Source organism: Arachis hypogaea, chromosome 13 (genome assembly GCF_003086295.3).
Source record: "Arachis hypogaea cultivar Tifrunner chromosome 13, arahy.Tifrunner.gnm2.J5K5, whole genome shotgun sequence".
Taxonomy (NCBI): domain Eukaryota; kingdom Viridiplantae; phylum Streptophyta; class Magnoliopsida; order Fabales; family Fabaceae; genus Arachis; species Arachis hypogaea.
The window spans coordinates 21,912,886-21,927,418 of record NC_092048.1 but is presented as its reverse complement, the minus strand read 5'-3'; the positions used below and the strand labels follow the sequence as shown (position 1 = coordinate 21,927,418).

At 37.2% G+C, this 14,533-nt stretch overlaps 1 protein-coding gene across 3 annotated transcripts; it reads left to right on the top strand.

Moving 5' to 3' along the window:
• Window positions 1–5,918: 5,918 nt before the first annotated feature.
• Window positions 5,919–13,527, top strand: LOC112737648 (expansin-B3). 3 transcript variants are annotated; one of them, XM_072211434.1, is made up of 5 exons: window positions 5,919–6,250; window positions 6,596–6,896; window positions 8,096–8,225; window positions 9,693–9,905; window positions 11,558–13,527. In XM_072211434.1, exons 1-4 carry the CDS (start codon window positions 6,070–6,072, stop codon window positions 9,885–9,887), a joined length of 807 nt encoding a protein of 268 aa, XP_072067535.1. In that variant the 5' UTR covers window positions 5,919–6,069; the 3' UTR covers window positions 9,888–9,905; window positions 11,558–13,527. The 3 variants fall into 3 exon arrangements, with proteins under 3 accessions (XP_072067535.1, XP_072067536.1, XP_025643419.1); XM_072211435.1 differs by lacking the exon at window positions 11,558–13,527 and adding an exon at window positions 10,112–10,394; XM_025787634.3 differs by lacking the exon at window positions 11,558–13,527 and having other exon boundaries at window positions 9,693–10,394.
• The last annotated feature ends 1,006 nt before the right edge of the window (window positions 13,528–14,533 follow it).

Below are 14,533 nucleotides of genomic sequence, written 5' to 3'. Positions count from 1 at the left end.
CAACAGGTGAAAGGTGTGATGAGTTGGTGTCACCAGCGGCCTGGCAGAACCATGGCAATACGCGGTGGCGTGCTGCGTCAGAAACCCAGCTAGCTTTGCAGAGATCCTCGCACATTTTCAAGGAGTTGTAAGTGCTATGCAACACGGGGTGAGCGTGTTAGGGATGGTCTGCATACAGCGTACAGTTCCTTCTTCCAAAAACTAGCGACGCAGGGCTGAAGCTCTTTAGATAGAGCTCAACCCTCCTCCCCCCCCCCCCCCCATTTCATGCTTTGGTATTGAATTTGAGAGAAGAAATCTAAAGTGAGGAAGAAGAAGAAGAGAGTTAGTAGTGTGACTCCTTAGTAGTGTGTTTTAAAAAAAAGAGTAATTATACATAAAAAAAATTATTAATTTGTATTAATAAAAAATGGTACGTAATTATACGACACTTAAAAAACATAATAATTATTTGAATGAGTTGATAATTTTTTTCTTGTAATTTAATTTTTTAATTTTTTTAATTTTAATTAATATTAACTTTTTTGTGTTAATATCAGATAATGATACATATTTTAATATTATTATTTTTTTATTTAATATTATTATGTTATTTAAATTTGTAAATATTAAATTTAATAAATAATATCAGTTTTTGTATATTATTATTTTATTTTATATTTGTTAATTAATAAACAAAGAAATAATATAAATATAGTCGTATAAATTTTTTAAATTCCTTGTTATAATGTGATTATTTTTCTATAGATTTAACAAATAATTTAAATATTAATATTAATGAATTTTTTTTATTTACAAAAATAAATAAATAATATGAATATCATAATAAAAATTGTTCAGATATTTGTTATGATAATTATTAAGGATAATAATATTATGGGTTAAGTACTGAAATCGTCCTTAAGGTAAGGGGTGAAAATCAAATTCGTCCCCGACCTTTTTTTGTTATTAAAATCATCCTCAACGTTATAAAACGTTATAAAATCGTCCTTTTTACCAATTTTATTTTTTTTATTACCAAATTATCCTTTATTCAAAAATTATAAAATAAAATAAAAAAAAAGAAAAGAAAGGCTGAGGGAGAAAGAGAATCGGGGGAAGGGGGAAAGGGGGACGAGAAAGAGAGGGGGGGTGGGGAAAAAGGAAGAGGGGAAGGGAAGGGGAAGGGGAAGGGGGGAGGAGGGACGGCGCCGGCGAAGGGGGGAAAGGGGAAAGGACGCGGGGTGGGGCGGGGGAAGGGGAAAGGACGCGGGGTGGGGTGGGGGAAGGGGTGTGGGGGAGGAGGAGTGGGAAGGGGAAAGGGGGAGGGGATCGCCGCCATCGCGCCAGTCGTCGCCATCGCGTCAGTCACCGCCGCGCCTTCGTTGCCGCCATCGCGCCAGTCACCGCCGCGCCTTCGTCGCCGTTCCTCGCTGCCTCGCCGCTTCCGCCTCCGCCATCTTCTCTCCTCGCCGCCGCCACCGGTCTTCACATACGCCACCGATCTTCGCTGCCGCCGCCACTGCTGCACCGCCGCCACTGATGCACCGCCTGCCCTGCACTGCTACACCGCCGCCACTTCTTCTTCTTCTTCTTCTTCTTCTTCTTCTTCTTCTTCTTCTTCTTCTTCTTCTTCTTCTGTAAATTAGATTTTTGTTGTAGAATTTCTGAATTTTTTGTGAATTATTGCTGAGTTTTGATTATTGCTTATTGCTGAATTTTGATTATTGTTGTTGCTGAGTTTGTTGAATTGTTGCTGAGTTTTGATTATTGTTGTTGCTGAGGGAGGGGGTTACGGGAGTGGGGTGAGGGATGTTACAGGAAGGGGGAGGGGTTGGGGGGGTGAGGGAGTGGGCTGAGGGGGGAGGCAGGAGGGAGTGAGGGCGAAGGGGGGAGTGAGGGAGGGGGAGGGCGAAGGGGGGAGGGGTGGGGTGAGGGAGTGGGCTGAGGGGGGAGGCGGCAGGGAGTGAGGGAGGGGGGAGGGCGGAGGGGGAGGGCGGAGGGCGGAGGGTTGAGGGGTGGGAGTTTGGGGGGTTGTTTTAATTTTTTTAATATTATTTTAAATTATTTTTATTAATAATGAAGGGTAATATGGTAAAAAAAATAAAATTGAAGTGGAAAAGGACGATTTTATAACGTTTTGTAACGTTGAGGATGATTTTAATAACAAAAAAAGACCGGGGACGATTTTGATTTTCAGCCCAGACCTTAGGGACGATTTCAGTACTTAACTCTAATATTATTGTATGTTATTTTATTTTTTATTTATGATCATATTTATATTATTTAAATTAGTAAGTAAACAGTATATTATAATATCTTTTATTTTATTTTTTATTTATGTAAAGTAGTACAATTAAATTATTATTATATTATATTTTATTTATTTTTTATTAAATAAGTATTATCTTCATTTATTTAAATTAATAGATATATTTAATGAATAAATATATTTTTGTTGTACCACCGTAACAAGAATCTTATAGTTTGTAAATTGGATTCATTGGAGACGTGGAACCTGATGGTAGAAGACGCTTTACAAGCAACGAGATTCTACCATGTTTCTAGAATTGGGGTGATAAGAGAATTTTACCCCTTACTATCTATTTTGGTGAAAAGGTAGAGGCCGGAGACTCACACCTTTGTATTGTCAGTGAGTGAAATTACCGTGACATTGGAAGATGTCGCTCATATATTTGGCCTACCCATTGATGGACAAGTTGTGAGCGGCTGGATAAATAGTAGTGGCAAATTCCTACAGAAACAGAGCATTGCGATTTTCGGCTACAAATCCGTTGTGAATAGTTCCACTAAATCTTATATAAAGCTAGTATGGGTTCCCCGTATCAGAGACACAGAGCCATTTGGAGACTTTGGAGTCTATTCAAAGATACGTGAGATGACAAATTTTCTGTTCACTGGGTTCGACCCTATTTGTGGATAAGTCGACGGCATATGCCCACGCGAAGTATCTACCGTTGCTCTGCGATTTTGAGCGAATCCACACTTACAGTTGGGGGTCAGCATCTTTATAGGGCACTGTGTTGTGCATCACGGTATGATACTAAGGAGATGAATGGCCTTCTTAATCTTTTGTTTGTTTGTGCATGTGAGTGAATGCTATGTATTGCGCCCGTATCAAAACAGTACCTTCCAGCGGCTGACATACTGGTTGCTCGGAGGTAACAGTTCCTATTTTAGTTGTGTATTCTATTGACGATGCATATTTGTTTGACGACACATTTTTTAATTTTTTTAATGTTACGTGTTTTAGGTGGAGTCATTCTGGATGAATCGCAACGTGGTTATCAAAGACCACAGCGTCATTTAGGCAGGAAATAGACTACATGAAGGAGGTAAATGTTTAGGATTTGTATGTGTTAATATCCAACACTAGTATTAGGGTTCTAATTTTTTAATAATATGTTGCAGTTTCTGTGGCAGTTGTACAAAAGATTGATCATACCCGATGAGTTACATGGACACCTTGAGGTGTGTGACACCGTTGTTCTGTTATTGTCCTTCGAGTGTGTCGAATGGCACCCTGCGAACCAAGTGATGCGCCAGTTCAGGTATGCACACCCCGCCCCGAAGGTAGCAAGAGTCATTCTACCGGAAGAGCATTGCATGACTCTTCGCGGAGTGCAGTTTCATGACTGAAGAGTTTTACATGCGAGGTAGATAGCGGAATGGGGCATCCGTCGTAACACTCGGTTGCGGGATTGGCATTCCCTTCCAGCTTGGAATGATCCTGTGAAATCGTTCCCATGGTGCACGTGTGGTTATCGTTGTATCTGTGTATCTCCCAACAACTTTTTTTTCGTATCAAGCTGGCTCGTATAAGCCAATCACACCCACGCCCATACGTCTTGCATTTTGCATAGAACGTTTATGACTCAGACTCATGCACATTGTAGTCAACTCCTCTAGAGATAGTGTAACTTCTAATTGCTGCAACGATCGACTTTGTAGAACTATATTCCATTCCGATCTTGAACTCTCTATCTTTAAAATCAGCAATATCTACACAAAGCATAAATCATCATTCATTGATCCATCCAAAATATAAATTAAGAAAAATGTATTATTCACTTACCACGTACCTATGTTTACATATTCCGGAAATTCCGGTGCATGCATGGCGTCAAGATCCAAGTTACGCATAAAATGTGAACGTCCATCGGTTGACTAACTGCGGGAGGAATCACTACATTCTCCACTGCTGCCTCAACTCCCACATCACCATCTTCGTCTTCGTGGCCGGCTTCATAAGCAGCTTCGAAGTCCTATTCCTTGTCACTGTTCATTCCTTCGTACACTTCAACTCTATCATCCTCTATATCTGAATCATTTTGAATCTTATCTGCCACTACGTTTTCAAACTCAACATACAACTCAATTTTTAGCTGTCGCATCTGAGTCTGCCAGTGCATATGGAACATATTCTACATACTCGCTTCGTCAATGATCGGCATAATATCAAACTGTATTAGACTACCAAAAACTATAACGGGATTCTGGTATAGAATACTGCTCACTCTCCTTAACATATCGTTCTCCACGCTTTGACAGAGACCGTTCTGAAACTCCATAAACATCATTGTACATGGAACCACAAACAAAAATGGATTCTCACACACAATTCTCACTCTCTTATGAGTATTCCGTATAATCTCACCGTTGCGATGCACTACCAAATTTGCGGTAACCTCTATCACACCAGAAACACACTCAAACAACTCTTTTCTTCGCAATGAAATGATATCGAACTTTGCTTTATATAGGGAGAGCACTCAACACGCACATCACGTGTTGCATCGCCATCGAATCAGAGAGCGGCATGTCATCAACACGCCCCCACGTGTTGAAGCTGCCCTCAAATCAGACATCGACACGTCAGCAAGACGCCCTCCCTATGGTGTCAGTTCGCCCTATACGTGCTGCATCAGCACGTCCTCACACATTGAATATATGTATCTGACATGTCCACCAATATACAAATACACCAAAAACTTCTATTTCCATTAAAAACATCAATAAACTTTTCATATTATAAAAAAGGATTTAGATCCTCTAAATTTTGAATTTTACTTTAGAGAGTAAAGTTTGATCTCTCACCTTTGAATGGTTTCTCTCTCATATTTTTTCTTGGATCCATCTATGAAATAAATGGTAAGAGATCAAATTTTACTCTTTAAAGTGAAATTCAAAATTTAGATGATCCAAATCCTATAAAAAATGGCCACAAAACGCTCCCAAAAATAAAAAATAAAAAATTATGAGTTTGATAAAAACAAAAAAGAACCGTGGGGCAATTTGAGTTTGTTAAAAACAATAAAAAAATGTCAGGAACAATTTATGTTTATCGTAAAAATTAGATAAAGTGACCCAGAAATAATTTCTGCACATTACACGCATGTAAAACACCAAAACGTACCAATTTTTAGTTAAACGCTAGATATGCTGCCATAATAAAAATTATTTCCTCCATTTAAGATGCTACATAAAATGTTAATAGAGAATGTTAAAATGCCAAAAGTCAACGATGAACAAAATCTCATTCGCAGTTTCCCACTGACTTCACAGTTTTCACATATGGAGCTCTATGCATAGTGAAAGCTCTACCTCTTCTGCAACCGTTTTCGTACGGAATCTCGGGTCAGTAAAATCAAAACATCGTTTTCCAAGAGCATTTCACCTTCCAAAGTTACAAGCCTCGCTTCGCTTTGCTTGCTTTCTTCGTTTCAAACATGAAATGACCAACCTGACCTCCCATTACGCGCGCAAATGCGGAATTAACGCCTTAACTACCGGTGGGACCCACAGTAAGTCACTCAGTGGCACCCTTCCGTAAATAACCGTAAAGAACGCAGGACACAAATGTCAAAACGATGGTGCATTTTTCTTCTATAAGAAACCCAAAAACCCTTTTAACGGTTTCACTCAATAAACCCAAACTCAGTAGTAGTCCCCTGAACTCCCCCTCACACTCTTTGCGCCACTTAAGTGTCGGCAACGCCCACAACGACACCGTTTTTTTCCCTCCTACTACCAGGGGTGGCGCGCCCACACATTATTCTTACAAACACAATGCCGGACTACCGTAGCTTCGCCTCGTCGAATCTGAGCTTCTTATTTTTGTTTAGCATTGTGTTGAAGCTCATGGTGCCGTGTGCGGCGGAGATACAACCTCAGCGCCATGCCACCGACCTACATTGGTATCCGGGGACCGCCACGTGGTACGGTGATCCCGAAGGTGATGGCAGCACCGGTAAGTTCCTTCTCTCTGGCATTATTACTTGCATGACTCGCTGAGTTGACTCAACGAGTGTTATCAGTGAATTTTTGCAGGTAATTGTGATTGTGAGTGAAAAATATGAAGGTAGAAGCAATAAAATTATGAACATAATAATGCTAACCACTTTGAAGTCACATGATTTTTACTATTCAATTGTCGAATGTCCGCGAATGGACGTTTTCACTTTTTACTGTTTTAATTCCGCGTAAATGAGTAAATACCGAACTCGTCCATATAATTACATGAATTCGTCAGTGATGTAATTTGTTATAAATTGGCGGTTGTTAGTGACATTTTGTGGGTAATTGGGGAATTCAGGTGGAGCATGTGGGTATGGGACCATGGTGGATGTGAAGCCATTGAGGGCGAGGGTGGGGGCAGTGGGTCCCCTATTGTTCATGAATGGTGAAGGGTGCGGCGCGTGTTACAAGGTGAAGTGTGTTGACTCATCTATATGCTCAAGGAGAGCTGTGACGGTTATTATCACCGACGAGTGCCCCGGCTGCCCCTCTGACCAAACACATTTCGACCTCAGTGGTGCCGCCTTTGGCCGCCTCGCTATCGCTGGCGAGAACGGCCAGATCAGGGACCGTGGTCAAATCCCCGTCATTTACCGAAGGTCAGCATTTTCCATCTCTTTTCTTTTACGAAGTAATAAATTTTAAGAAGGTTTATTTGATGATCAACTTTTGTGATTAGTAGCTATCAAATAACTATCAATGATGATTTAATAGTGTGAGATTGGTATGAGATTTTATCCAATGGCTCACCTTTCTCTGCTGGTTATATGCTGACCAAAATTCAATAAAATTACTGGTCCATAGACTTTTTCATATTTTATTAATGTCGCAATATTAATTAAAAAGAAATTCTAGAAGATAATAAAATTTTATTATTTTTACAATTATTTTTAATTATTAATTATTAATTTAATTCATTTAGTTTATTAATCTAATAATATACTTTGGTTTATATTTTTAAATATTAATAATTAATTAATAATAATAAATAATAAAAATTTTGATAATCTTTTATCATTTTTTTAATTAAATATTTATATAAAATTTAAGGATCTCCTACCCTTATTGTTTAATAAATAAGAACTCATAAATAAATTTGTTTTTCATTTTTGAAAGGAGAAGAAAAACAAAGAATGTTTTGTATTTCGGTCTTTCCATTTTTGACTGCTGAGTTTTTTTTTCCTGTAAATTAAATGGAACTGGTTATTTAATACTGGAATTGTTTTCTGATGTTTCCTTTATTTCTTTAGCCATGTTGTCAGGTCACTATTAAAATCACTCACTGCCAACATTTAGTTATATTGATTCACTTTATCTGTTATTCTGTATTTATTGTATTTGTTATTCTTGTTAAATTTCTAGCTTTATCCCTCGTATAATTTTATATAAACTTTACATGACCATGGTGTAAAAACTGGCAAATAAAATAGTTAATTAGACATAAAATTTTATTCAATTAATTTCTTAACAAAGAGTTAAAAATATTAAAGGTTTTTTCTGGGAGTTTGCTCCAGGCCTTTTCCCTGCTTGTGTTGACCCTTTGACTAGTTCTTTTCTTTTCTATAATTTTCCCAAATTTAACTTTTGACTGCTTTTGTTAGTTTAGCTTTTCTTGTAGTATTTACCGAACTTTTCATGTTGTATTTTCACTGTCCTGTGTATTTCTCTATATATTGGAACACTATCATGTTGAATCTTGATTGATGCACCTTATTATTTTGTAGATTAAAGGAAAGGAACATTTTGAAAAAATGTCAATTTGTGTAGTAAACGAATTTTGTTCTTTGATTGTCTGCAGAACACCATGTAAATACCCTGGAAGAAAAATTGCCTTCCATGTCAATGAAGGTTCCACTCCTTTTTGGTTATCACTTCTTGTTGAGTTTGAAGATGCAGAGGGAGATTTAGCCTCCATGCATATAAGAGAGGTATGCATTATCTTCCTTTTGCTATTTATATGTTATTTTTCATGCTTTTAATGCTTATTCCTTAATTATCTCAATTTATATTTACATGAACAATAAATGTATTAAAATATGAGGGAGAACGAGTTTAAATAATTGCACAAGAGAGAAGCATGAGCTTCTGTTCAAAGAACAGATGCTACTACAGCTAGCCTCGATTATTTATCCTTTTAAGTACAATAATTTATTGAGACTTATCATATATTTTATAGGTAGAATCCACACTTGATTTATTTAAGTAATAAAGAGCAATGGGTTGCTAATAGTCTACTACTAATCTGAATCTTTGGAATCCTTGGAACACTGCTTCTTGAAAAGTGTTTCAGATTTGACCAAGGGTAATTGGCCTAAACGTGAAATTAAGCATCGTGGTCACTAGATTTCTTTTTTTTTTTTCCCTGATCAATGTAAAAAGGGAAATGTAGAAGAATAGCATGTTAATATGTTATGTTAGTCCCATGTCCAGAATGGACAATTCACATTTACAAATGCTGCGGACGTGTCTCCTTAATTCATGTGCCTTTTTTTTTCTCACCACCTTTTTCAGTTTAGATTAGATTATCTTGGCAAATTTTGCAATCGCAATTTGCATTACTCTTTTCTTTCATCTATATTAAATATGATATCATTATCATAAGGTCATTCCTGATACGCATAATCTGGCACATTGGCATGCAATATTCCTTTTGTGGTGCTTTTACTGTATGCTCTTATTTTGGGACCATTGTTGTGTGTTTCATTTCATACCTCTCCCCACTGAGTCTTATCTAGGGACATAAAGTTAATGCATAGGACCATAAAGTATTTTTAGGTTTTGCAATCTTATTTGCAATTTGACATAATAAATAATACAATTCTCTACATAAGATAATAATAGATATCTCTGCTCACTGAGAAATTATTATTGAATAATTCTTATACTGTTCTTTGAGGTAAGTGGGACCAACCCCAACTAATTTTATTTGCAAATATTCACAGTAAATAAGTAATTATGTTTTTAGCATCTGTATCATCCTATGCCACTCTAACATTCACTTTTCATCTTAAGTTGTGTTCAGGAAGTAATTTAAGACAAAAATAGTAAAATACTAGGACAATGGAGACATAAGACAAAATGCTGTGTTTTCCGTCATTATTTTCCTTTTTTCCAGTTTGGGTAAACAATAAAAATTGGACAAATTTCATTCAAAACTAAAATATTTTACCTATTGTCATATCTTTTTTTCTAAAAACAAAAACAAATTTGTGTCTTCATATTTCTATTTTTAGACAATTACTAAATAAGGCTTTAAATTTTAATGTGACTTCGATACCAACGATCAAAATTTTGTTATTCACCTTTATTTTAGATTTCAAGCTATCACATAGTTTTTAATAGTACTGATGGTGTGTTTTCTTGTTTCATTTGTGGTTGGACTTTGGTATTGGCAGGGAGGGTCAAGTGAGTGGCTGCAGATGAATCATCTATGGGGTGCAAATTGGTGCATTATTGGGGGTCCTTTAAGAGGACCTTTCTCAGTGAAACTAAGCACTTCCTCCGGAAGAACCCTCTCTGCAAGAGATGTTATTCCTACCAATTGGGTTCCAAAGGCCACTTACACTTCTCGCCTAAATTTCTACGCCTAAGGTTCCTTCCCAATCTTGGTAATTAATCATCACTTCTTTTTTTAACCTGGTTATAAAACTTGGTCAACTCCCACAACCCAAAAAAATAGTCTTCATATGCCTTCTTACGTGGATTTCCCTTTATATGTTGCCAGTGCTTTGCACAATTTTACTATTACAATAGTTTTTCACTTGTTTCCTTTTTTTTCACCCTTTTCGTTTTTCTTTTCTTTTTTTTTTATAAGAAAAGTAGCCATTTGGACTTTGGAGTGCATAGGCATAAGCGGCATGTATCCAAAGGATCCTTTCTCCCTTTTCTTATTTATTATTAATTTTTTTTTTCTCAGTTGTCTTGATTGATTTTGTATACCTACCTTTCTGGTGTGTGTAATTGTTGGTAGTAAATGTCATATGTAGCCCTCTCCAAAAGAGGAGAGAGAGCGTGTAGTGTGAATTGCGTGTAGCACTGTGTGTGTACTGGGTGGGCCTGTTGGGCTCTTTAATGAATATTTATTTTGTGTTCTTGAATCTTGATTCTTGAGTGTCTATGTTTTGCCTTGATGATCATGTGTGAAAAACTGAAAAGTGCAGCAAGTGGGGTCTTATAGCTCTGTTATTTTTATCCTTTATATTTTTTCATTGCACTAATTAATTTCCATGTTGACCAAAAGAAACAATAATGGACACGGATTTATTACTACTTGTATATATTAAACTAGGAATTTTTGGATCAAACATTTTTTAAAGTGACAGAGTTGGTAGAGTGATAAAAGAAAGAATTAATTTTTTTAAAATCAAGAGAATGGGATTCCTATATGATAAAAATTACAAATTTATTGATAATTACAAATTCAACTGTGATTAATCTGTTATTCTATCACTTTATTAATTTTCTTACAGGATTTAAATTCCGAATTTTTCTACTCTATATTTAATTCATATCATGACCATAAGCAACTTTGTCTTCATGGGAATTTGGTTGATGCTACCAAATATAAATTACGCATTAATTATACTTGCTAAATTTTCATAAACTATTCGCAACTATTTATCATGCGAGGATTCCTTCATGTACTGCATGAATTAAGAAAGTGGAAAACACATAAGCATGGGATTCTGTACCACTACCAACAGTTCAACACTCCTCTAAGTTAAGACAAAGCATAGACCAAAAAAGCAAAATTGAACGGTTGGCAAAATTTTAATTCATGAATTCTATAACTCTGATGAATTGTCAATTTTAATGGTAAATTAAGGAGCCAGTGTGGTCCTTGAATTCCTTAAGAAGAAGGACTATATATTGATTGGAAAATGTAATTAATGAGTATGTGATTATGAGAGTTCAATATAACCTAATTGATGACCATATATAACCAAATTTAAAAGCGCTGCTTTTATAACGCCTATGCTTAAATAATGCCTAGCTTGCTTTTGAAATTGGAAAACTAAATGAAGAAGCGGGATAGATATTGGAGGAGAGAGCTTTGCTAGAGTTTCAACCTAAGAAGAAGATCTTGTTGAACATCTTGTTGAACGGAGTACTAAGAAAGTTAAAATTCGAGATAATATTGAGCTAAACCAACCGTCTCGCGATATGAAAACTTTAAAATCGGGTGATACAAATTCCTCCGTAGTCCCTAAAATCTCCTATAAAAAGTCCTTCTTAACCCTGACTGGTAAGAGTCTTGCAGGAGGACCGGAGGACAATGATGATGGCATGGCAGACGATGCTCCAAATCCTAAGGACTACTGGTATGAAGAGAATAATAATCAGAATGGAGATGACAATCCGTTCAACCCCTGTCCTATGATTCCAGTTTTTAAAGAGGAGTTTGAAGACTGGTATAGGTCTTGCAAAAGTGCCTTCATTATCAAGTTACTGGGCAAACGAGTGAGCCTAGCCTTTATGAAACAACGCCTTAAAAGAGATCGGGTAAGAAAAGATTCAACTGATTTTATTGATATGAACCTTGATTACTTTCTTCTTCATGTTTCAGACGAGAAAGATTATTACCACGCTCTTATGGAAGGACCTTGGATGGTTTCAGGGCATTATTTGATAGTTCAAAAGTGGAGACCATTTTTCTTGTCGTCAGAGAATGTGGTACGCAAGATTGCGGCTTGGATCAGTATCCCGAACCTCCCTATTGAGCTCTATAATCAACGCTTCTTATGGAGGGTTGGGTCAGCTATTGGACATATGCTTAAGATTGTTGCACTACATCTATTCATTCTCGAGAAAAATTTGCTAGAATTTGTGTGGAGATTGACCTTGCTAAAAAATTGGTGTCCCGTATATCTGGGGAGCAAACTGAACATTGAATATGAAGGCCTTCATCAAATTTGCTTCTCTTGTGAAAAATATGGGTACAGGTCAAACTTTTGCTATGAAAATCAAAGAGTTCAAGATCAGCAAATTCCTACTTCTGAGAAAAGTAAACCTTCCGACGATGGCCAAATTCCAGTGAGTGAAGGTGATAATAATGAAAATAATGGAGAGCAAGATTCTGCACGTGATTTTTGCATTGGTTAAGCTCCCCCGGATTTTGGGCTGTAGATGTTGGTAAAAAGACCCATGAGGAGAAAGAATGATTTTTTCCTTATTAAAAAAGGTAGCAATTATGGCAAGAATCCATATTCCAATATAGAAAGGGATGAAAATCACGACTATTGAGAAGGAGGGTCACGTTATAATATTCTATATGAGGAGGCCAATGATGACATGCACGTGGAGAATCAAAATATGATGGAAAGTGACGAGTCTAAGGAAGGAGAGTTGCAATTAGTCCAGGTTGAATCTCAAAAGGGAGTAGGTAATTCAAAGAAAGTCTCAAAGTCTGGAACTTCCAAAAATAATTCTCTTCAAAAGAAAGGTCCAATCCCAAAAATGGGTGGTGCAAAGAATGAGAAGATCAATCAGCCCAAACAAAAGAATTATGGTAAGCAAGTGGTAGTCCCGATCGAAAATTCCAAAATTCCTTCTTCACCAAAAGCTAAGTGCAAGGACCCTGATGTGGAAGCTATGGAGCTAGTTACGTTGGATAGTATGAGGAGAATTTCAAAGGAGCAATGGGAGGCTTTCCTTCTCTCAAAAGAGTCTCAACAAGGTATGCAGAAGTAAATGACTAGGAGAGATGCCACATCCTCTCACGGTGGTGGTAGCGGTGCTGGTCGGGAACCGCTATCAAATACCCAGCTAGGGAGACCTCCAGATGTTGATATGGTCTCTTTGCTAAAGAATAAAAAACACGATGGGATACCTCTCTACGACCGCTCTGGTTCGAAGCAGAGGGTGTATGCCCAAATCTGAGGTGCCAATTCTCTGTAACCATCTTTTTCTTTTGTTTCCTTATGAATATTATTAGTTAGAATTGTAGAGGAGTTACTGGCAAGGTGTTTTCTTCTCTTATTAAGGATTTAAGGCGCGAGTTCGATGCCAATTTTCTTCTTCTTTATGAAACCCACATTAGTGGTGATGGGGAGAAGCAGTCAGAAATAATTTGGGTTTGGATGGGAAGTTGTGGAGGAAGCTATTGGACACTCTGGTAGTATATAGGTGCTGTGGGACTCTGTGGTTTGAAAAGTTGATATCCTAGGACGTAATAAACAACTTGTTTATATGTTGGTCTCCTGCAATAATACCTCTTCTTAGCTTCTTACAAATGTGTATGGGAGTCCTCAAAAGGTTAACCGTAAGATTTTGTAGAATAGCTTAAGGCAGATTTCTGATAATATCAATCACCCTTGGTGTGTAATGGGCGATTTTAATGCCACCCTTAGTGATCATGACAGAAGAGGAGGTGCTCTTAGGTCTAATTCTGGTTCCTGTTTGGATTTTCAGTCATGCATTTCGAATTGTGGTTTAATTGATCTGGGTTTCAATGGTTGGCTCTTTACGTGGAGATGAAGAAATTTAGTGGTTAGATTAGATCGTGCTCTTGGCAACTTGGATTGGTAGATAAACTTTCCTGAGGCATGTGTAAAGCACCTCCTTATGTTAAAATCTGATCATGCCCCGTTGTGCGCCTGTGCCTCCAACTTTCATCTGTGTTGACTACTAATGGAGGTAAAAGACTTTTCCATTTTGTAGTTGTTTGGCTGATTCATCTTGACTTTGATAACATGGTTGGGAATTCCTAAAAAGTTGAAAATTTTTGGACCGATGCTATTAAGAATTTCAGAAAGTCTTTAAAGGAATGGAACTTTTCGATTTTTGGGGATATATTTAAGAGAAAGAAGAGAATTTTGCACAAACTTCAAGGTATTGCTAAGGTTCTCGCTAAAGCCTGTAATAGTTATCTTGAGGATTTGCAGTTTCAATTGTGTAAGAATTTTGAGGAAATCTTAGTGCAAGAAGAACTTTTGTGATTTCAAAAGTCTAGGGCTAAGTGGATTGAATTTGGGGATAGGAACACTAGATTCTTTCATGACTCCACCATGGTGAGGAGAATGAGAAATCGGGTGCTGTCTCTTCAGAATGATGCGGGTGATTAGATTTCTAATAAAAATGATTTAGAACAGCTCGTCTTTTCCTTCTTTGCTAATCTCTACCAGGATAGTTCTGAGGCCCTCCTTTTGCTCTAAATAATGCATTTCTGCCCCGTTGTGATGCTGATATTAATATCATCGGGCATATGGTGATCCCGATAGAGATTAAGGACGCCATT